The 24,152-nt window shown below is 46.1% G+C and overlaps 1 protein-coding gene across 1 annotated transcript in view; it reads right to left on the bottom strand.

The window, feature by feature from the left end:
* Positions 1-16,541, bottom strand: part of ITGA5 (integrin subunit alpha 5) — a 143,096-nt gene extending 126,555 nt beyond the window's left edge. Inside the window, exon 1 of the mRNA XM_069758712.1 lies at positions 16,301-16,541. Within this exon, the coding sequence (XP_069614813.1) occupies positions 16,301-16,467 (167 nt within the window). The 5' untranslated portion in view covers positions 16,468-16,541. The remainder of the gene's footprint in view (positions 1-16,300) is intronic.
* Positions 16,542-24,152: the final 7,611 nt, after the last annotated feature.

Below are 24,152 nucleotides of genomic sequence, written 5' to 3'. Positions count from 1 at the left end.
CATGAATCTTCTTACCCATCTATGGTTGGCTAAAGACTGGTCAAAATAAGAGCTCAAGGCTGCCACTTGTACCTTGAGGGTGCTGGGTCCGAGACCCTTCTCCAGCCCATCTTGTAGAAAATCCAGGATATTGGCTAGGTTTGGTTTATCTGGGTTAGGTTGCTCAGGAGCACACCACGTGATGAACGTCTTCCAGATCTTTTGGTAAATAGAATTAGTTACCGTTTTGCGACTTTTTTGTAATGTTTCAATTACTCTCTTTGATAGTCCTCTAGTTCTCAGAATTGAGAATTCAGAAGCCAGGCATTTAGGTGTAGCCTCTCGGGATCTGGATGCAGTATTGGCCCCTGGTAGAGAAGGTCTTTGACCGGTGGAAGTGCTATTGGCCCATCTATCTTTAGACTGATGAGGGCCCCAAACCAACCTCTTTTGGGCCAAAGTGGAGCCACTAGGATCACCTTGAGTTTTTCTGCCCTTATTTTCTGCAGGACTTTTGGTAGGATCGGCAATGGCGGGAACGCGTATGCTAGCGAGAATGTCCATGGCTGGACCAATGCGTCCACAGCTAACCCCGGATTCATCGGATCTAGCGAGAAGAACTGGTCTACCTTTGCGTTCTGACTGTTCGCGAACAAGTCCACTTCTGGCTGTCCCCATCTTTTGACTAGTATCTGAAAGACTTCTGGGTTTAGGCTCCATTCTCCTGGATGGACCTCTGTTCTGCTCAGGAAGTCGGCTTGTACGTTTATCTCCCCTTTTATGTGTAGGGCGGATATGGAGAGAACATGTTCTTCGGCCCACGAAAATATTCTTGCTGATATTCTTTTTAGATCTTCGTGTCTTGTACTTCCCTGGTGGCGAAGGTGGGCAACTGTTGTCATGTTGTCTGAGTATATTTTTAAGTGGGAATTTTGTACAAGAGTTACCGCCGCTTTGAGAACTTCTTCTACTGCTTTTAGCTCTTTGTAATTCGAGGATTGTTGTGTTATTTCGGCTGACCAGAATCCCTGGAATATGTGCTGGTCTACCATAGCTCCCCAACCTTTTCCACTGGCATCTACTGTTATGGTCACTGCTGGGACCTGCAACCAGGGAACTCCTCTCATTAAGTTCTCTTTTTGTAGCCACCATGTTAATGAGGACTTTACATGCGGTGGTATCCGGATCTTTTTGTCTAGAGAACCTGGGGATCCGTCCCAGCTTGACAGAATATGAGTCTGAAGTATCCTGGTGTGGGCTTGAGCCCATGCCACCATCTGGATGCAAGATGTCATGGTACCTAGAACCGACATGGCCCATCTTAGAGATACTCTCTTCTTGTCCCGCAATGTTCTTATCCTTGATGTAAGCAGGGACCGTTTTTGTTCGGGCAAGAAAGATGTTTGTCTGTGGGAGTCTAATAAGACCCCTAAAAAGATCTTCGTTGTGGACGGAACCATATCCGATTTTTTGGGGTTTATCACCCAACCCAGAGATGACAGGATCTGGACTGTTGTTTGAAGATGTTCCTGTAGAATTGGAACCGTGGGAGCCACTACCAAGAGGTCGTCGAGGTATGGGATTATGCATATCCGTCGACTTCTGATGTACGCCATCACCTCGGACATGACCTTTGTAAAGATCCTTGGAGCTGATGATAGTCCGAATGGGAGGACATTGAACTGGAAGTGGTCTATAACTTCTCCTCTGGTGACTGCAAACCTTAGAAATTTCCGATAGGTTGGATGGACTGGGACGTGATAATATGCGTCCTGTAAGTCGATGGTTGCCATGACGAAGTCTTGCCCTATTAAGGGTACTGTCGATCTGACGGACTCCATTCTGAATCTTTTGTAGGTTACATATTGATTCAGCGGTTTCAGATTGATTATCATCCGATGGGTTCCGTTTGGTTTCCTTATCAGAAATAGGCTGGAATAATGGCCCTTGTTTCTTTCGTCTTTTGGGACTGTGGAGATCACTTTGTTGATTAAGAGATCTTCTATCCCAGTTATCAGGGTGGACTGTAGCTTCGGTGTTGATAACGTTGTATGTTATGGCTGGCAATAAGGCAACACAGCGTGCAGTAATCAGCGCACATACAGAGATCTGGCAATAACCAAAAACAATAGGACAAGCTCTGAGACGTGGAATCTCTGTAGACTGCAGTACCTGATCTATCCTCACACAACTATAAGCAGCAGTGGATTGCGCCTATAACTACCTATGCAACTCGGCACTGCCTGAGGAGCTGACTAGCCTGAAGATAGAAATACAAGCCTGACTTACCTCAGAGAAATACCCCAAAGGAATAGGCAGCCCCCCACATATAATGACTGTTAGCAAGATGAAAAGACAAACGTAGGAATGAAATAGATTCAGCAAAGTGAGGCCCGATATTCTAGACAGAGCGAGGATAGCAAAGAGAACTATGCAGTCTACAAAAAACCCTAAAACGAAAACCACGCAAAGGGGCAAAAAGACCCACCGTGCCCGAACTAACAGCACGGCGGTGCACCCCTTTGCTTCTCAGAGCTTCCAGCAAAAGTTAATAGCAAGCTGGACAGAAAAAACAGAAAACAAACTAGAAGCACTTATCTAGCAGAGCAGCAGGCCCAAGGAAAGATGCAGTAGCTCAGATCCAACACAGGAACATTGACAAGGAGCAAGGAAGACAGACTCAGGTGGAGCTAAATAGCAAGGCAGCCAACGAGCTCACCAAAACACCTGAGGGAGGAAGCCCAGAGACTGCAATACCACTTGTGACCACAGAAGTGAACTCAGCCACAGAATTCACAACAGTTGTAGTTTTCATTCTTTTTTGGGGATATGATGTAAACTCTATTTTCATCCCCTCTTTGACCAATCTTAAGGTCCACTGATCCACACCGATCTCTTGCCAGACTGGGAGGAAGTTCGAAATCCGACCCCCCACTATGACTGCGTCATTGCTTTCTCTGGTTTTGGGGTTGTGAAAGAAAAAGATTCCTGTCTTTCCCTCCTTTCGGATAGCTCCAGCGACCTGTTTTACCCTTTCCTCTGTATTGAGGAGTATGCTCCTGCTGAGTGCGGAAGGGTCTTTTCCTAGGGTTTCTAGGTTCTGGTAAGGTCTTTTTCTTGTCTGAAGCCTTCTCCAAAAGGTCATCCAAGGCTGGTCCAAACATATACTTTCCTTTAAAGGGAATAGAACACAGCCTCATCTTGGAAGTCATATCCCCAGACCAGGATCTTAGCCAGAGTGCACGCCTTACCGAGTTTGACAGTGCGGATGATCTCGCCATCACTCTCACGGATTCTGCAGAAGCATCTGCTAAAAAGCCTGTTGCTTTCTGGAAGATAGGCAAGGAGGCTAGAATATCTTCTCTCGGAGTACCTGAGGACAAGTGCTCCTCTAGCTGCCCCAGCCAGCGATGCATCGATCTAGCCACGCAAGTGGATACTGAATTGATGTTCAGTAAAGATGCTGACGTTTCCCACGACTTCCTTAGTAGTCCGTCCATCTTACGTTCCAGAGGGTCTCTCAGTTGGGAGGCATCCTCGAATGGTAGCGTGGTCTTTTTGGCTACTCTGGCAATCTGGACGTCCACTTTTGGGACTTCTGACCAGCATGACGCTGTCTCGGCATCCACAGGAAATCTGTCTTTAATTTCCGCTGGAGTAGTCAGCTTCTTTTCTGGGGATTCCCACTCATCCAGAACTAAATCTCGGATGTTTTGGTGAATAGGAAACACCTGACGCTTCCTAGAACGAAGTCCTCCAAACATCTCTTCTTGCACGGACTGTGCCGTCTTCTCTTCCTCAACCTCCATAGGGTACCGTCACACAGTGAAATTTTGATCGCTACGACGGCACGATTCGTGACGTTCGAGCGATATATCTGTGACGTTCGAGCGATATCGCAATGTCTGACACGCTCCTGCGATCAGGGACCCTGCTGAGAATCGTACGTCGTAGCAGATCGTTTGAAACTTTCTTTCGTCGTCTAGTGTCCCGCTGTGGCGGCATGATTGCATGGTGTAACATATATCGTATACGATGTGCGCATAGTAACCAACGGCTTCTACATCGCACATACGTCATGAAATTATCGCTCCAGCGTCGTAGATTGCAAAGTGTGACAGCAGTCTACGACGCTGGAGCGTCACGGATCGTACCGTCGTAGCGATGAAAATTGCACTGTGTGACGGTACCCTTAGTTTTCCTTACAGCCGTAAGGAGTTCTTCTATATCAGATGAAGAGAAGTAGTATCTCTCTTGCTGGACAGTTTCAGAGTCCAGGGATAATTCACCCTCCTCTGGGGGTTCGTCCGACGTCTCTCCCTGAGAGTCCTCCTGCTCTTCCTCCTGTGGATTAAGTTTCCTTTTCTTAGCCTCAGGAGGGGCACTAGGAGATGGTGTAGGCTGAGAAAGAGTGGCCAGAGATGTTTTAATCTCCTGCTGGATTAAGGTTTTAATCTCCTCTATCAGGGATGGCCGTTCCTCGCTGATAATTTTGTCTGTGCATTCTTTGCACAATGATTTCTTGTATGAAGAGGACAGCTTCTTCATACAAACTGCGCATTTGCGGGTAGTTTTTGTTTTGCTTCCTGATGTGGGTTCCTTGTCCCCCTAAAAAGAAAGTGGAGAAGGAATCATAAGACTACAACCCACATCAGGGAATGGACACCCGGGGCCAGACTACTCACTGGGGCCGGGATGGTGCTGTGTTCTGCAGGTGCAGAGCGCGAGGAAGCAGACATCTCCATAGTCTTCACCACACAGTGGTCCTACCTGCGATGTCTTCCTGTCCAGGGCCTGAATATATAGGCGACCGGACGCAGCACCTGTCCTCCTGGATGAGGACCTCCTCCTCCGGTGTCCGGAAGTACGTGGGGGGAGAATGCCGACGTCTTCCATGCTATCTCCTAGCGTTCCTGGCTGGAACGCACGAGGAACTTCCTGATTCAGAGAAGCCGGCCGGCGTCTGACGTCACATCCGGCCGCCGGCTTCAGACCGGAAGTACCCACACACGCGCGCGCGGTGCGGAGGAGGAGAAGGGCTGGAGAGCTCAGAGAGGCCTCCAGCCGAAGAACGCCCCAGACCTTACCCGCAGGCGCGGAATGGTGGCGAAGGAGTCCCGAGTCGGAGGAGACGGGAGCAGCGACAGGGAATGGACGTAAGTCTGATCCCAGCTGCCCGGCCAGATTATCTGTATTCCCCCCGGTGACCGCTGCCGGCACAGTGCACCTGGGATGACCTCTTCATCCCTAGTAGGGACAGGAAAGAACACTGAGGGGAGGATGAGGGAGGGGTTATTTAACCTCTTGTCATTTCCTGTCCCTATTAGGAAAGGGGTAACATCCTCCAGGTGTGCTGTCGTGGGGGGATACTAGAGAAAAAAAAACTGGCATCTTAAAAACAGTTGTCTCTGCTTCATTCCAAGTCTATTCTTGGCACAACTTGGCTTTACACATCAGATAGCTGTTGGCCAAACTATGGTTCGACTGACGGCAATCTCTCCTAGCTCACCATGCATAGGAATCAGTAGAGTAGCTACCAGGTGGCAGTCGCCTGGCGTCCCACAGATCTATCGCTACTCTAAACTGTATCGGCGTTTGTTCAGTGCGCATGGAATATCATTGCTTTCTTACCACAGGACAATGTACTGCAAGAACGATGATTTTACTGCAGGCATTAATCCAAACATCAGATGGATGAGAATTTTGCTTGATCGTTGGGCATTGTCATCATCTCTCGCCTTGACTACTGCAACCTCCTGCTCTGTGGCCTCTCCTCAAACACTCTTGCACCCCTCCAATCTATTCCAAACTCTGCTGCCCGACTAAAGGTACCTTCACACTAAACGACATCGCTAGTGATCCGTGACGTTGCAGCGTCCTGCCTAGCGATATCGTTCAGTGTGACACGCAGCAGCGATCAGAATCCTGCTGTGATGTCGGTGGTCGGGGCTAGAGGGCCAGCACTTTCTTTGGTCGCTGGCTCTCCCGCTGACATTGCTGAATCGGCGTGTGTGACACCGATTCAGCGATGTCTTCGCTGGTAACCAGGGTAAACATCGGGTTACTAAGCGCAGGGCCGCGCTTAGTAACCTGATGTTTACCCTGGATACCATCCTAAAAGTAAAAAAAAACAAACGCTTCATACTTACCTTCCGCTGTCTGTCCCTCGGCGCTGTGCTTTCCTGCACTCACTGTGAGCACAGCGGCCGGAAAGCAGAGCGGTGACGTCACCGCTCTGCTTTCCGGCCGCTGTGCTCACAGCCAGTACAGAGAAGCACAGCGCCGGGGACAGACAGCGGAAGGTAAGTATGAAGCGTTTGTTTTTTTTACTTTTAGGATGGTATCCAGGGTAAACATCGGGTTACTAATCGCGGCCCTGCGCTTAGTAACCCGATGTTTACCCTGGCTACCGGCATCGTTGGTCGCTGGAGAGCTGTCTGTTTGACAGCTCTCCAGCGACCAAACAGCGACGCTGCAGCGATCCGGATCGTTGTCTGGATCGCTGCAGCGTCGTTTAGTGTGAATGTACCTTAATCCACCTGTCCCCCGGCTATTCCCCAGCTTCTCCCCTCTGTCAATCCCTTCACTGGCTCCCCATTACCCAGAGACTCCAGTACAAAACCCTAACCATGACATACAAAGCCATCCACAACCTGTCTCCTCCATACATCTGTGACCTAGTCTCCCGGTACTATCCTGCACGCAACCTCCTATCCTCACAAGATCTCCTTTTCTACTCCCCTCTTATCTCCTCTTCCCACAATCGCATACAAGATTTCTCTCGCGCATCACCCCTACCCTGGAACTCTCTACCCCAACATATCAGACTCTCACCTACCATCGAAACCGTCAAAAAGAGCCTGAAGACCCACCTCTTCCGACAAGCCTACAACCTGCAGTAACCACCGATCGACCAAACCGCTGCACGACCAGCTCTACCCTCGCCTACTGTATCCTCACCCATCCCTTGTAGATTGTGAGCTTTCGCGGGCAGGGTCCTCTCTCCTCCTGTGCCAGTTGTGACTTGTATTGTTTAAGATTATTGTACTTGTTTTTATTATGTATACCCCTCCTTACATGTAAAGCGCCATGGAATAAATGGCGCTATAACAATAAATAATAATAACTTTAAAGCCGATGCCAATAGTTAGCAAACGTGTGGTTTAGTGAACACTCGTTACAGATTAATCAGCTCATCTAAATGGGCTTTATAGACCTTTCTAACCTGATCCTACCAATGTGAAGATATATTTTATCTATATTATATTCTCTATAACCATACATTATGCTTCATGGGAACTATGCATCATACCAAAAAGTGGCCAACATTTAAAGAAAAGCAAATAACCCAGGTATGTTGTGGAGAAAAATCATTCATTTTGTACTGATAAGAAAGTACATTCCTAAAGAAGTAGTAAAGCAACCAGGGTCATATGTTTTATTGCCTCTTGTCAAAAATGCTACCAGCCAGACAAAGCAAGCACACAGACCCTCTAGGAAGAGGAATTGTAGTCTTGATATCTGCAAGAGAAGAGTACAGGCCACAAGATAAATGACCTGGCGGGTCTAAAGACCCGTGTGCACGTCATTACTCACTCTTTACAGGAGGAGATATTCAGATGAAATTAGAAAAGGCATACAAGGAATCCCAGCATCTTACAGGGAGCAATGAATGGCATGGAGCGCCGATCACATTACAGGTCTATTCATAGACATTCCTTACAAATGTGGAAGCCCTACTAGACAGCCAGATATATTCTCAAAATTTCTACCCTCAGCATTACCTCAGATTTAAGATACCAATTTTGTGGCAAAGAATTACAGATTGGGGTTCAGTTATTTCTACCACTTCAAGAGACGTTACCCACAGGAATAGGCCAATCCTATGTGGTCAAGAACTTCAAAGAAGATTAAGAGCTTCAACAGAAAATTGTGGGATTCTAAAAATGGCAAAATATAAAATACCCAATATAGTAAGCATAGCCTCATAGCTTTATATTAATGAACACGCAGTTCAACATGCAAAAGAAAATGTCAGAACAGAAACCTGTAGTCTTTGTATCATTTTTAGGATTTATAGTGTTCTCAGTCAACATAAACGATCAGTTATACATAGAAAGACCTCCACCGACTGCTAGAATACTGGACTTCAATCCCCCCCCTCCAGCTTCATTCATTGGAGTATAGGAATGACGTCAGTAGCCGATCGCAGCACTTGGCCATCTTATGATGCATTTGCACAGGCAGATTTCAGGTCAATAAACAAGTCCATTAGAGACGGTTTACATGGACAGAAACAATGCTGGGAACAAACTGATAAAAATTGTGGTTCTGTCTCCATACAGCGACTTGTTATAGTCAAACAGCGACATGTTACTGATCATGATTCAATTGAATGTAAACTTCTGATCACCCAACAAATAGTCGATTTATTTGATTGTTTGTTTGTTTGTAAGGAGATTGCCGGACAATCAGGAAAAAGTTCCCACAAAGGTTCGGTCCCCAGTTACAGACTGATCTAATTGCATCATTAATCAGTGAAAAAGTGGACATAGCTTCCCTGTTCTCTCCTGGTGGGAAGCACAATGGTAGGCAGGATCGGCTCCAGGTTTTCATGGACTCAAGGTAAAAGACTCAGTGTGCCCCTTTAACACATCCCACAATTCATGATGCACAGGTACAGCAGAGAAATATAGGTATAGTACAATGCCAAAGATTTCACTTCTTACATTAAGGTACTGTCACACTAGACGATATCGCTAGCGATCCGTGACGTTGCAGCGTCCTCGCTAGCGATATCGTCCAGTGTGACAGGCAGCAGCGATCAGGCCCCTGCTGGGAGATCGCTGGTCGGGGAAGAAAGTCCAGAACTTTATTTCGTCGCTGGACTCCCCGTAGACATCGCTGAATCGGCGTGTGTGACACCGATTCAGCGATGTCTTCGCTGGTAACCAGGGTAAACATGGGGTAACTAAGCGCAGGGCCGCGCTTAGTAACCCGATGTTTACCCTGGTTACCATCCTAAAAGTAAAAAAACAAACACTACATACTTACCTACAGCCGTCTGTCCTCCAGCGCTGTGCTCTGCACTCCTCCTGCTCTAGCTGTGAGCGTCGGTCAGCCGGAAAGCAGAGCGGTGACGTCATCGCTCTGCTTTCTGGCTGCCCGGCGCTCACAGCCAGACCAGAGAAGCAGAGCGCCGAGGACAGAGGGCTGTAGGTAAGTATGTAGCGTTTGTTTTTTTACTTTTTAGGATGGTAACCAGGGTAAACATCGGGTTACTAAGCGCGGCCCTGCGCTTAGTTACCCGATGTTTACCCTGGTTACCGGGGACCTCGGGATCGTTGGTCGCTGGAGAGCTGTCTGTGTGACAGCTCTCCAGCGACACTGCAGCGATCCGGATCGTTGTCGGTATCGCTGCAGCGTCGCTATGTGTGACGGTACCTTTACATGAGTGATATCAGTAGCTCAAAAACCAGACAGTATAGTCCCCCATACAAAATGATGGACCCATATATTGCTCCAGTCAGAATAGGATAGGCCCCATATACAATTTACAAAAAAAAAATAAAAAAAAAAAAAATATATATATATATATATATATATATATATATATATATATATATATATATATATATATATATATATATATTTATTTATATATTTAATTTTTTTTTTTTTTTTTTTTATTTGGTCAGTGGTTCAGCCAGGTTGGTTGTTAGCTGCCCCCGAGCTGGTGTATGGCGGCTGGGGGCAAGACTTGACCTGGGGCCATGGTGGGCTTTTGGATATTTTGGCTTATGTGTTTTGGAGGCTTAGAGGACCATCATTTTTCTGGACTTTATTATTGTTAAACTGTTTTAATAAAAGTTAAAAAAGCTGCTGTGGCCATTTAATCCAATTTAAGTTGTAATGTTTATTTTGGGATGGTCACTGTAACAAGTATTTGGGGTGGGGGTCGTGTGTGGGGAAGGGTTAAGAAAAAAATTATTATTATTATTCCATTTATTCCATGGCGCTTTACATGTGAGGAGGGGTATACATAATAAAAACAGGTACAATAATATTGAACAATACAAATCACAACTGGTACAGGAGGAGAGAGGACCCTGCCCGCGAAGGCTCACAATCTACAAGGGATGGGTGAGGATACAGTAGGTGAGGGTAGAGCTGGTCGTGCAGTGGTTTGGTCGATCGGTGATTACTGCAGGTTGTAGTCTTGCTGGAAGAGGTGGGTCTTCAGGTGCTTTGACCTGAAATTACCGTATATACCCGAGTATAAGCCGACTCCCCTAATTTTGCCACAAAAAAAAAAAAAAAAACTGAAAACTTAATGACTCGAGTATAAGCCTAGGGTGGAAAATGCAGCAGCTACCGGTAAATTTCAAAAGTAAAAATAGATACCAATAAAAGTAAAATTAATTGAGACATCAGTAGGTTAAGTGTTTTTGCATATCCATATTGAATCAGGAGCCCCATATAATGCTCCATACAGTTCATGATGGCCCCATAAGATGCTCCATATTAAAATATGCCCCATATAATCCTGCATAAAGGTTAATAATGGCCCCATAAGATGCTCCATACAGACACTTGCCCCATATAGTGCTGAACAAATGTTATGGCCCCATAAAATGCTCCATACAGACACTTGTTCCATTTGCTGTTGCTGCGATAATAAAAAAAAAAAAAAAAAAAAAAAAAAAAAACCACACACACTCACCTCTCCGTTGCTCAGGCCCCCAGCACTTTCAAAATACACCTGACATAGTTCCGACGCCGCTCCATCTTCAGCACTGACGTTCAGGCAGAGGGCGCACACTAACCACGTCACCGCGCCCTCTGACCTGAGCGTCACTGCAGAAGACGCTGAAGATGGAGCGGTGCCTGGAACGAGGAGCAGGTAAATATCGTGCAGCACTGCGCTCCCCTCCCCGTTATACTCACCTGCTCCTGGCACGGTGCAGTCCCTGCTTCCCCGGCGCTGCAGCTTCTTTCTGTATTGAGCGGTCACAGTTACCGCTCATTACAGTAATGAATATGCGACTCCACACCTATGCCGCTCAATACAGGAAGAAGCTGGGGCGCTGGGGAGACAGGGACCTGCAGAGTCCGCACCAGGAGCAGGTGAGTATTATTAGACAGCCCCCGTTCCCCCGCCGATCCCTGGGTATGACTCGAGTATAAGCTGAGAGGGGGACTCTCAGCCCCCCAAAATGGGCTGAAATCTCGGCTTATTCTCGAGTATATACGGTAAGTAGCATCTGAAGCTACTAGGAGTCATGGATACCCTTCTGTCAAGTATCAGAGAATGGGTTAACAATATTTTGTGTTTATTGATGCAGGCTTCTTCATAATGTCCTGCAGCCATGACATCTTACCTTTTACAGTGGTCAGTACCTGGGCTGTCAGAAGTCAGCGGTTCCCAGTGGAGCACAGTTTGTATGGTGGAGTAATTTGCCATCTCCAGAGTCACTGGGTTAAGACCATGGTCACACGGTCAGTATTTTATCTTCGTATTTGTAAGGCAAAACGATGAGTAGAACATTCAGAGAAAAAGTATAATAGAAACAAGCCACCAGTTCTGCATTATTCTCCCACAGCTTGGGAGTTATACAGTATTGTATTATCATTGTATGGTTTCTGGTAAATGGCTACGCAATCAGGTTTCCTGTGTAGAAGTTTGTCCTCCCTCTCTCCCTGTAGCCCAGCTCTGATGTAAGTAACCCCTCCCTTCTTCCCCAGTTGGTGTATGTCAGCCATGTTCAGAGGTTCATATCTCCACATCTCTCTCTGGTTCAGAATAGTCTTTTTACCTACTGCTATTACATAACACAAGAGTTCAGCTTCACAATAAACTTCTCCAGGAATCTGCAGGCGAGTTAAGCTATCCGATAAATCACTTCATGTGAGTACTGGTCAATAAAGACATCCATAGAAACGATGAAACAAGAAAACAGTACGGCACTCACCCTGATTTTTGAAGCTGTGAAATCGTGCTCTTTATTGAAGAAAAATGTATAAATCATCCATTAGGGCATCAGGTCAGCGGGAGGGTGCAGAGGTGGAGTGTGCCGCACTGTTTTCTTTTCTTGTTTCATCGTATTTACTCTGGATTGCTTATCAGTGCTGAGCACCGTATACCCAGAACATACGTGCCACCTGCGTATTTTTCGGATGTTCTTTAAGGAGTGAATGTCCATATTGATTTGTGCCATCCATTGCTCATTCTGTGTGTTGGTTGTACATCCATAGAAACGCTGCCTAAGGAGCCCCACACTCGCAGCCTAGTGATGGAGTCAGATCAAGTCCAGCAAAGGCTTCCAAGCATGATCCAACATTCCGATGCACATTGTCACAATTTCTTCATGTATTTTTTATGCACGTGATTAATTCATGAAGTTTACATTTGCTTATTATTAAGGCCAGCACTTGTTCTTTGCTGTCGATTTATTAAAGGGGTTGTCAATGCATGATAGTCAGTTGTTGGAACTAGTTGTAGCTTACGTTCAGCTATTTTACATAACAGGTTGGTATAAACATGATTATTGCATAACATGCAACATCCATAGTTAACATCCAGACTTATTAAGGTGCCAAAGTTGCCTGTCCACTCCACCTTAATCCTCATCACACGCTTCAGATTTTGTGACAGAAATTTCTATGACTATTTCACAGACACTAAAGACTGATTAAAATAAACTGAATTGATTTTAAGTTGCAGTAATGTTGGCAGCTTGAAGGTACAATCGACAAAAAGAGGTTTCGATTATATCGGAAAAGATTCTATAGGCCAAGGAACATTTGAACAGAGCCTATGGACTCCTTTTCACTTGCGAGACATACGTCTCCCAGCTTAAAACCCTCCTCTGGAGCCTGCACTGCAGAGTTGAGCGTGCGGCCGCACAGCAACACATGGAGCTGCATGCTCCGCTCCCAAGTGCCGGCGCCAGAGGAGGGTTTTAACCTGCGAGACACGGCCGTATGTCTCGCAAGTCAAAAGGAGCCCGGCTAGGTTCATATTGCGTTAGTGCAACCCGTTTAGCGCTAGCGGGTTGCGCTAACGCAATGTTTTTAATGGGGCCGCGTCCCGGGGTCGCGGTAACGTCCCCGCTCTCGCAGATCCCCGATCTGCGAGAGCGGGGAACGGACCGCGGGCGCGCCTCGGACGCTGCAAGCAGCGTCCGCGGCGCGCCAGAAAACACAGACGCGTCGCATAGCGCGTGCCGAGCATGGCACGCGCTAGTGCTGCGCGTTCCCATTGCTGTGAATGGGCGCGCTAACGGACGCGTTGCAACGCTGTCCGTTAGCGCTTTCCCATTAACGCAATGTGAACCCAGCGTAAGGACTCACTCAAACGTCCTTGTGTAAGCTCCACCCTAGGGAGTTTGGTAAGAAATTTGCCATTTTCTCAGATCAGAAAAAAAAAAATCAGGAGTGGAACAATCAGAGGAAAATCGTAATAGAAATTGGTGCACCACTTCTGGTCTCCATAGATTATAATTAGGCCCAAGTTCTATCCATGAAGAACAAGGCTAGAAGTCATACAAGAAATGCCAACATCTGAATGAGCCCGAACACTGCAGCAATTTATACCAAAGTTGCAGCCAATGGTGACTTTCACAAACTTTGGGGAATCAGCAAAACACGAAGGGTGTTAGAGTAATACCACGTCGAAAGTTAACTTTTTAATGTTGCAATCTAGGGTGTCCTCCAGAAAAACATCGTAGCTCAGAACAATTCTGAAAATACAAAGATGTAATTACCGCTGATAAAGCACGATTAAGAATGAACTTTTGAAAAATATTTTGTCAGCAAAAATATTACAGTTCTTCAGTGGCAATAATACGTTGTAGATCACACAGTGTAGATTCCCATTCACAACGTCTGTATTAGCTCAGTGAACAGTTGACTCAGGATTCCTGTGGGTGCCATACAGGGGCTGGACACAATCCTCACTGTTGCTGCGTGTCCGGTTTCAGGAAGCGCTGTCCTGTTAAACATTATTACTCACTTTCCTCATGTGGCTCTGAGCTGTATTGAGAAGCCCTCGCTTCCCTCAGGTCCTGCGCCCACAGAGCTGACTGGGCACAGTACAGTTAGTACTAGATGACAATACCTTTGATTTTCTTAGAAGGTAGGAGTCATCGCGTAATATTACAGCCCACAGATGAGCGTTAAAATCACGAAGAGCGATTACATTTGCTATAGATGTGGTAAACTGAACCCACTGGCACATTTTTTACATATGGAAGTTGTGATATGGCTAAAAAGGCGCCTGTCACCCCCCCAAAAAAAAAAAAAAATCTGATCCCTATTTTATAGCCATTTAATTTGCTAATCATCTACACTACATGTGCAAATCAGGCTAGAAGTGCACTGAGGGCGTGTCCGTGCACTTACAGGCAAATTTGCATATGTATTCCATGCTAGATTTCTCACGACCGGCACATCAGATCTCTACAAAATACAGTGTGTCCATAAAGTCATGGTGCACTTTATACCAGTGTATAAATCAGAGTTCTTTTTTATCAGGGGTTAATCTGATTGGGGGCTCAGCAACAGCTTAAATGAGTTTGTGTTTAATTGGTTCTTGTTATCTTTCCTAATGAACAGGTCTAATATGATTGGGCCAGAGAAAGGGCGCCAAAATGTAAACCATAAAAGTACACCATGACTTTAGGGACACACTGTAGTTGTATTAGGGGACAACATCTACACAGACACCACTACCTTCACAAATAAGGAAAATATGCTGTCAGGTTCTCTGACTGCAACCAATAGGCGCTCTTGAAATTTATAGAACTGTGTTTTAGGGCATATCCACCCAAAGGGGCAAACAAACCATTGGTCCAACCAATGCAGACACACAGGGGCCCCAAGAGGTAGGGGGCCCACGTCCACCCCCAAATTCAGGTGGAATTGTGCATTATTATTGGACTGCAAAGGGCTTATATACTGTTCTTGTACAGGGTCCTCTCCAGCCTACAATGGCCACACGTAACCAAAGGTGGACAGACAGAAGCAGCCCCTGTGCAAGAATATAGGAGCAGTCTTCAGTCTTATAGCTCATCATAATGCACAACTCCACCTGCTTTGACAGTAGACGTGGCCCCATACGTTGCACCAATGGCATGTCCGTTCCTGCATGTAACGCATATACTGCAGACTGTCCATGCACAGATCACAGCACCAATCATCTGGGTCAGTCCGTCTCACCCACGTGCTGCCGAGATTATCAAATCTGTAGCATCACAGTTTACAGCGCATTGAAAGTAATATGGGGATGTGCCACGGACTTTTCCCACCAGTGTGAACCAACCCCAAAAAATAATGCAGGGCGATTGCCACTTTAATGCCTGGCACTGCCCAGTAGTACAATAACCACGTAGTCACTACATAAAACACCTAAAGCCCTGCATTGCCAATAGGATGAAAACATTGGGGTCAAAATATGAAGTTTATAGCCATCAGCGCTCCGTAAAATATTCTCTCTCACAGACTCTAGTTGTACCTAAAAACTACAGGAAACTGGGAATTGGGTCGTCACCAGGTAATATCAAACAGATGGGGAGAGCAGGATCCCTCTCCAAATCCAGACACAAAAGATAGGACTTGCCCAGGAGTTTACTAGTAAGCAGTAATAGGAGGGGGCGAGACATACAGGAGTGTGTAAAAAAAAAATAAAAATTATATTATAATATATATATATATATATATATATATATATATACATACACATAATATATACACACATACATACACACCGAGGGGAGGAAAAAGGTAGAGGCAATGTCTGCAAGAGAGGAAGCATGAAGAAAAAAAAGAAAATGTATTGGTGGTGGGGAGAGAAGGGAAATGAGACTATGGAAGGGAGTGTGTAAGTAACGGAACAGAATCAGGGGCGGGAGGACACAGGGTGGCAACAGAAGAACAAAAAGACTCAAAAGTTCTGCGAAGATCAAACAAACAAATACTAAAATCACAAACAGGCACCGCACACACTGTGAGCCAGGAGAACTACATGGCCCAGGCTGCTCTCCTCCACCAGGGATTTTCACACTTATTTGTCAACGGGATTTACGAAGGATGTGAACAGTCTAACAACACAATGCCAAGAGCCAACAGAGGCTGCAAAGGGTTAATGTCGGGCTCTGCCTGTGCGAGATGGGGAAATTAGATCGTGAGCCCCTCGGGGACAGACATTGACAAAGGTGAGAAAATTATCTGTACAGCGCCGTGGAATATGTTGGTGCTATATAAATGACAGGTAAAGACTCACATCCCGGGGTAATTTCTGGTATTGATCAGTATAACTAACCTCTCTGTATCCGGGAAGTAGAAATCCGTGGAATACCCAAATAAGCTGCCCTCTGGTCCGGAGTACACCGCCGGCCGCTCCACGTCCAGATTAAATCCATGAGTAGAGATGAAGGTGAGGAGGAGGCAGGCTGGCAGCAGCACGGGGGTCTCCTGGAGGGGCTGCATGGCTCACAGGAGAAGGGACCATGTGAAGTGGAGCTGCTAGGATGCGAGCTGACTTTGAAAAACCCCAAAACTACTCCAATGGGAAGCCCCTCCTAAATGAGCTGCAGGGTGTTCCCCAGCGCCAGAGAGGGGCGGTCAGCGCTGCTCCCACCTCCTCAATGAGCGGCTCCCGTCTGTGGAGCCAATTAGGCCTAAGTCTAATAACCCAAAGTCCCACAGGCGGCTGCTTAATGCAATTATCCTAAACCGCTTTGTCTCTGGTAAACTGTAAATGAAATCACACACGTGTGACTGGGGAGGAAGGTGAAGGGATCCACCTCAGTCACATGGAGGCAGGAGGTGACGGGGACAATGCTGGCTGTGCTAGTGATGGAGGACACAAGATGTGATGGATCCATTCTCCAAATACTGATACTATCAATAATTATATAGAGCACCGGGGTATTCGGTCGTAACGGGAAGCAACATATTCATGGAAAGAAATTCAGAGCCAGAAATTTCTTTCTAAATGAAAGATATATTCATTTTAGGATTTTAGATAAACAGCATCCCACACAGAAAAGTCCCAAAAGTCTGCCACTCCTGTCCACAGGTGGAGCGTCGTATTAGGCTACTTTCACACTAGCGTCGGTACGGGGCCGTCGCCATGCGTCAGCCCGACGTACCGACGCAAACTGCGAAAAAATGAACAACGGGGGCAGTGGATGCAGTTTTACAACACATCCGCTGCCCCATTGTAAGGTCCGGGGAGGAGGGGGCGGAGTTCCAGCCGCGCATGCGCGGTCGGAAATGGCAGACACGACGCACAAAAAAAACGTTACATGCAACTTTTTTTGTGCCGACGGTCTGGCAAAACACGACGCATCCGTCTCACAACGAATGCAACGTGTGGCCATACGTCGCAATGCGTCGCTAATGCAAGTTTATGGAGAAAAACGCATCCTGCGGCAACTTTGCAGGATGCGTTTTTTTCTCCAAAACGACGCATTGCGACGGAGGCCAAACAACACTAGTGTGAAAGTAGCCTTACAGGTCATGCACGTCACTGGAGGTGAGCTAACAGACGAGGTCCGATATGGCGCTTTTTCTGGACTAGCAAACAAACCCGTCCAAGGGCAATTTTACTGAACTGCAAGGGTTCCTGCAGACGGGCACAGGGCTGCCACTAGAAATTTCGGGGCCCCATACTGGCAAAATTTTCAGGGCCCCCTTGAGACTCCGCCCAGGCTCCACCCCAGCCCCGCCTCCAGGCTCCACCCCTCGAACTGTCCACAGTCCCACCGCCATCTCTTGGAAAATCTTCACTTCTCACCTATCACACATTAACAGTTCCCATCACCAGATCACACATATAGCCGGCAGCTTTTGTTTTGGCCAAAAGATTTTTTAAGCCGCCACCAGAACACGGTAGACACTTTTGGCCGGGCCCTACTCTACTGTAACCTACTAAATATTTGTTAAAATATGCAATACAATTTAGGTATATTTTTATTTATTTTTCAATTTTTAAAATGACCTATAATACTACATACAAGGAACAAATACCACAGCACTATGACCAGATGACATATTACCACCACAGTGACCGAATAATATCAAACACAAGGAACAAATACCACAACACCATGACCAGACCGCATATTACCACCACATTGTGACTGAATACTACAATACTGATCAGTAATAAAAAAAAACAAACCACAATACTATCACCATCAGTGCCATTATACACAGGAGATCTGTAATTAGTAAGCAGTGTCTACAGGTAATACAGTGATCACCGGTGACATTATACACAGGAGCTCTGTATATAGTATACAGTGTATAGTGTCAGTGTATAGTTAACACTGACTCACCAGTGACGTCTCTAGGTGAAGTCCTTCATCTTTCATCCAGCACAGACCGCCATCATTTCTTCCAGCCAGGACTCGTCTCTGCAGAAATAACACAGTTATCTTGAGTTCCACTTGCAGAATACATTACTTAATTTTCACAGCCTCTACATTACACCACATAAAGAAGGTGACATAGTATCACTCTGCACAGTAACAGGACCTCCCCCCATTTAAAACAGTATACTCAAAAAATAAAATAAATACATCACTGCAATAATAATATCCCTTAATTAGCCCCTATGGTAATATTCGCCATCCTAGCCCCCGTGTATCTCATTGCAGGCTCCAGCCATATGTTCTCCCATCCAGCCCTCATGAGTATCCATTCTGCCCCATATGATCTCCCCATCCTGCCCCATCTGTCTCCATCGTATCCATCCTGCCCCCTCTGCGTCCAGCACACTCTGCCCCCTCTGCGTCCAGCACACTCTGCCCCCTCTGCGTCCAGCACACTCTGCCCCCTCTGCGTCCAGCACACTCTGCCCCCTCTGCGTCCAGCACACTCTGCCCCATCTGCGTCCAGCACACTCTGCCCCCTCTGCGTCCAGCACACTCTGCGTCCAGCACCCTCTGCGTCCAGCACCCTCTGCGTCCAGCACACTCTGCGTCCAGCACACTCTGCGTCCAGCACACTCTGCCCCCTCTGCATCCAGCACACTCTGCCCCCTCTGCGTCCAGCACACTCTGCCCCCTCTGCGTCCAGCACACTCTGCCCCCTCTGCGTCCAGCACACTCTGCCCCCTCTGCGTCCAGCACACTCTGCCCCCTCTGCGTCCAGCACACTCTGCCCCCTCTGCGTCCAGCACACTCTGCCCCAGCGTTCTTCCCTGGGCCCCCGGATCGCCGCTCTCAAGAAAAAAAAAAAAAAAAGTTCTTCTTACCTGCCGCGGTCCTGCGGCGGGCGAAGTCTCCACGCAGCTGCAGCGTGCATGCACTCGCCGGCGACTGACAATGATGTCAGACGCCGGCGACATGCACGCACGCTGCGGCTGACGTCAGCGCCTGCCAGCCTCAGATTGGCTGGCGGCGCCGCGACTGTTAACTATTGACGTGCGGGCCCGCGCCCGCACGTCAATAGCTTTAAACAGCTGCAGCGTCGGCGCTAAGGGCCCGGTTCAGCCTGCGGCTGCCGGTAGGGGCCCGGTGAGCAGATAAGACGGGGCCCGATGCGGGCCCCCTCTGCTCACCGGGCCCCATACGCCAGTCACGGCCGTCATGCCCTGATGGCGGCCCTGGACGGGCATATGAAAAGTCAGCCAAGTTTCATGCAGAAAATTTGGGCAAATTTTTGTATAATTTCAGGCCCATGATCTGGAATACATATGTACTACAGGCCGGATGCATCCATGTTACCAGCTTGTGAGATCTGCTGGGAGGCCACACAATGTGTTGCAACGCACTCTCTTAACGATAAGAAAGCTGAATCAAAATCAGCAATGCAAGTTTATTGGTCCATGTTAAAGTGGAAAATTTGGACTGTACTTGGATGCCATCCAAGTGCTGTCCGATTTTCAAGGACTGTAACATAGGAGAGGGTAGAGGAACTATTTTTTTTTCTCTAGGTACGAGAAGAATGGATGACACTTGGAACATACTCTGATCAAAATAATCAGTCCGTTTTTCTCGTACATGACAAGAAAGGACATCTGTAAGAGGCCTTAAGCAAAGAGCAGCTTGAAAGTGCACGGAAACAGGGCATATAGGTCATAATATCCATTGCACTGGGTGCTGTGTATTACCTACTTTAATACATTCTAATATTCACAAATGGGCAAACTACAATCATATAGTTCATTAAAAAATATATATATATATAGTTCATTATAAAGGAACCCAGAAAAATAGCCAATTTTCATACCTACAATAATAAATCAGAAGAATAAAGAACCCTGCTTGTTGGATTTTACTATCTTGCATTCATGTACTGCGCAGACAGCATATACATCCAGCAGCATCCCTGCAGGGAAATTTACTGTATCCACAAAATAAGGCTGGGGGACATACAGCTTGAGGCACATAGGGCTTCATTGTTCTGCAGAGGGAATGAATGGAGTCACAGCTTTCAGACACTTTGTGCATGTGGAGAGCAGGACAGCCAGACTCCCTGACTTATCACACTGAGCTCAGATTGATGCATGACCAAGATTGCTGGGATGCTGGTCTTTAGAACTAGATAAAAAAAGGACTACAGATGTCAGAGATTGTGAAGTTTTCTGGAAGTGGACAGTAAGATAACACAGGGTTAATCCTCTCCGCAAATAAACTGCATGAAGACATTGCTACCAACCTGTGTTTGCTTGTACCTGGGAATGGTTATATCTGGTTACTTATAATGTGCAATCATTATAGAAGTAAAAGTATGTTCTGGTATATGGCAGCTCTGCTAGGCAGGAGAAAGATGGCGATGGTCTTGGTGTGGCAATCTTGGTGGGACGGACTCCTATTTCATAGCAGGATATTATCCTGAGACTATGGGCACACTTATCCAGAAGAGTCTTGAGTTACATTATGACACTGAATCATCAAGGCTATGTGCACACGATGAGGATTTTGCTGCGGATCCGCAGAGTTTTCGCAGCTGCGGATCCGCAGCAGTTTCCCCTGCGTTTACAGTTCAATGTAAACGTATGGGAACATAAAACACTGTGCACATGCTGCGGAAAAAACGCAGCGGTTTACAATCCGCAGCATGTCACCTCTTTGTGCATTTTCCGCAGCGGATTTACAACTGCCCTTATCAAATCTGCTGGAATCCGCTGCGGAAAATCCGCAGTGGACCCAGACTACGTGTGCACATAGCCTCAATATGTTTATGTCATTCCAGTGTAAAACCCTTTGAAAAGTCGCACAATTGTTGTGCAACGCTCAGTTGTCAAAAAAATAATATGGCAACTTATGGCGTTTTCAGGCCACTTTCAGCCAGCTTGGTCAATTTGGGCAGAGCCAGAGTGGAAAAGAACAGGTAACACCCGACCGACAAATTCATCAAAAGTGAAGCCATTCCATAGACCCAAAATGTTACTCCAGAGTAACATTTCTGTCAAAGTGTGAGATACGGATTAGATGTGAGAAATTAATTAAAGGTGTTTTGCAAGAATGTAAAAAAATGGCCCTTGTCACATAAATCAAACAGCTGCCTATTCTAGTTACCTGTGATAATGGGCTACAGTCTGAAGAAACACCGACCTCAAGACCTGTGTCTCAACTGACAGAGGAGCTGTTTTTATGGTTACAGCAAAAGCTATGATATTTCAGTAATCTCATGCACATTCTTTTTTCTGATTGAATTGTAAAATTGCTGCATTTTTTAAAAGCAGCCACGTAATTTCTTCTAGAATTTTTGCACCATTTTTTCACCCACAGAAAGGAATAAGAAAGTGAAAAAATACAGTTAAACAATGCAATAAAGTTTTTTATTGCGTTTTTGAGTGCAATTTTTACATACTTTTTTGTCCGCTGATTTGTCAGGCTTTAAAGCTGATTTGTTTTTGATACTTCCTGGTATTAGGCTTTGACTAAATTTTATTGATACAGTCATGTGAGTACATATGCATTTTTCACATGTGGATTTTCCATATCTAATGCAATTTTATCACCGCCGCTCCTCTCAGTCTCCGGCAGTTGGTGACCTGCCGGCTGCTTCAGTGTTTGCTGAATAAGCCAGAGGTCACAACTCAGTACAAATCTATGGGAGCCTCTGGCTTTCATAGACTTGTATTGAGAGCTCGTGATGTAACTTCTGATTTTTGGCCAGCAAGAAGGTGCGCTAAGAAGATGGCGTTGCAGGACCAGAACACGCTGAAAAAAATGTGAAGATGCTAGAGGGTGAGTATAAGACTGGGGGCAAAGACCTTACAGCAGAAGCACCACTCGAGTGCCAAAAAATCCCACCCGCTGGAGTGGAGCTTTAACCCACAACCAGACGCCAGCTGGTAACTGTTTATCTACCTGAGGCATAAAAGGATTGGTCATTTTATTTAAAACTGTTTCATCCTTATTTACGCTGACATCCTCTATTGGAGGAGAGTTGGAAAGATATGGCTGTAATGGGCGCGGTTAGTAGAAGCCCGGACATGACAGGAGTTTGAAATTAGGAGGTAAGGAAAGGGTTAAGTATAGCTATTGCAGGTAGGCATGAAGAGGGAGGAAAAAGGGGAGCATGAGTTAAAAGGAAAGGTCACACAAGGGGCATTAGGTTTCATTGGGCGAAAGTTATAGGGGTGTTAAGTCCTTCTCAGTCCCTGGCTTACTAGAGGTAGGGATCCTGAGTAAATGACACGCAAACAAGGTATTGTGTGATCATATACAGGGGAAGCCCAGGAGCACATCTCTCTCTCTGGGCTTTGCCCTCCCTTTATATAGAAAAGAATTATTCTTTTACAGACATGCGCACAAGCGCTCATATTTCACTATCTCTTACATAAACAATCTATACCAGTCTTTATCAGTAGAAAGTTACATCATCTGGAAGGTGAATGAAAGGCTGCTATTGAAAGAAGGAATGCACACATGATTACTTCCATAAAAGGAAATGTCAAGTCAGCAGAAATGTATCTTGTTGTAAGCGAGATTTCTCAGGAAGAAGACAAGATGGATTCCTTTAGTTCAGTCTGATCTCCACAGGGGGAAGAGTAATGTGGGGTGCCTTTATAAAGAAGAGGAGGACTCCTGGACCAACACTTCTTCCAAGGATTCAGGACCAGTGAACGTCGCTCCCACCCGCCCTTTATTTTGGTGGTGTCATTGACCATATTTGGTGATGTGGTGCGGGATTCAATTTGTTATGTTTGTCTAGTCATGGAAGCTGGAGGTGAGGAGGTCAGGGATGGTCTTGGTTAATTGGAGTTTGGGCACATCAGAGGGATGGTGACCCTTAATCAGTGCGGCTAGTTTCTGCTGGAATGGCTTCTGGGAAACAGAGAAAAGGTTATGTGGGCAGTACTATGACAGTTTGTCAACCCTGAGTTGGAGTGGTGTGTCTGGGGAGTGTTTTAGTTTGTACTGCCCCGTATTTTCTGGTTGGCCTTCCAGGATCTCCTCAGAAAGAAGGGTGGTTTAAGTTTTTATTATTTTTATATTGTAATTAGTGATGAGCTAACAGATGTAAATCATTCAGCTGCGGCAAGAAAAACGAAATCTCCGAGCACTAAAAGATACTCCGAGGACCCCCAAGCATTCTCGGGAAATCTCGAGTAACGAGTATATTCGCTCATCACTAGTTGCAATCAATAAAGGCTGCTGTGGCCGCCATTATTCTCCATCGACACTCAGCATCATGTTAATTATTTTAATTATATAATTAGTACCGCATACAATTTTCAACACCGTAAGTCACACCCCTTACATGATATGTGGTCAAAATCTGAAGGTTTGGACAATTCTGACCTAATGCAAGGTTTCCCAATGTGACTCTCCAGTAATTTGAAAACTACAAGCTCCATTATTCCCTTACAACACAGACTTTCACAGCATGATGGGAATGGTAGCTTTACAACAACCACAGGCTGGGGATCACTGATCTAATGTGGATGGAGTCAGGACAAATGAAAGTTCAGCAGAGGATCCTATCCACACTGAGGAGATCTTGCTGCTTTGTGTTGCTCTGATTTTATATGGCTATAAGCCAGCACTCAATGTGTTTGGGTTCAGGTCTGGGCATTGCTGCTACAAAATATATTAAAGCCCCTCATTTACCTAAATAAATACTAAGCTGTGTCCTTCCCCTACGCACTAAAGCCGCCTACAGGGCATCCAATTACATTGTCCTCGGTAGTTCCATTAATGGCTTGT

The sequence above is a fragment of the Ranitomeya imitator genome, chromosome 3 (assembly GCF_032444005.1).
Source record: "Ranitomeya imitator isolate aRanImi1 chromosome 3, aRanImi1.pri, whole genome shotgun sequence".
NCBI lineage: Eukaryota > Metazoa > Chordata > Amphibia > Anura > Dendrobatidae > Ranitomeya > Ranitomeya imitator.
Note: the sequence above shows the minus strand (reverse complement) of the source record. Positions and strands in the feature narration are given on the sequence as shown.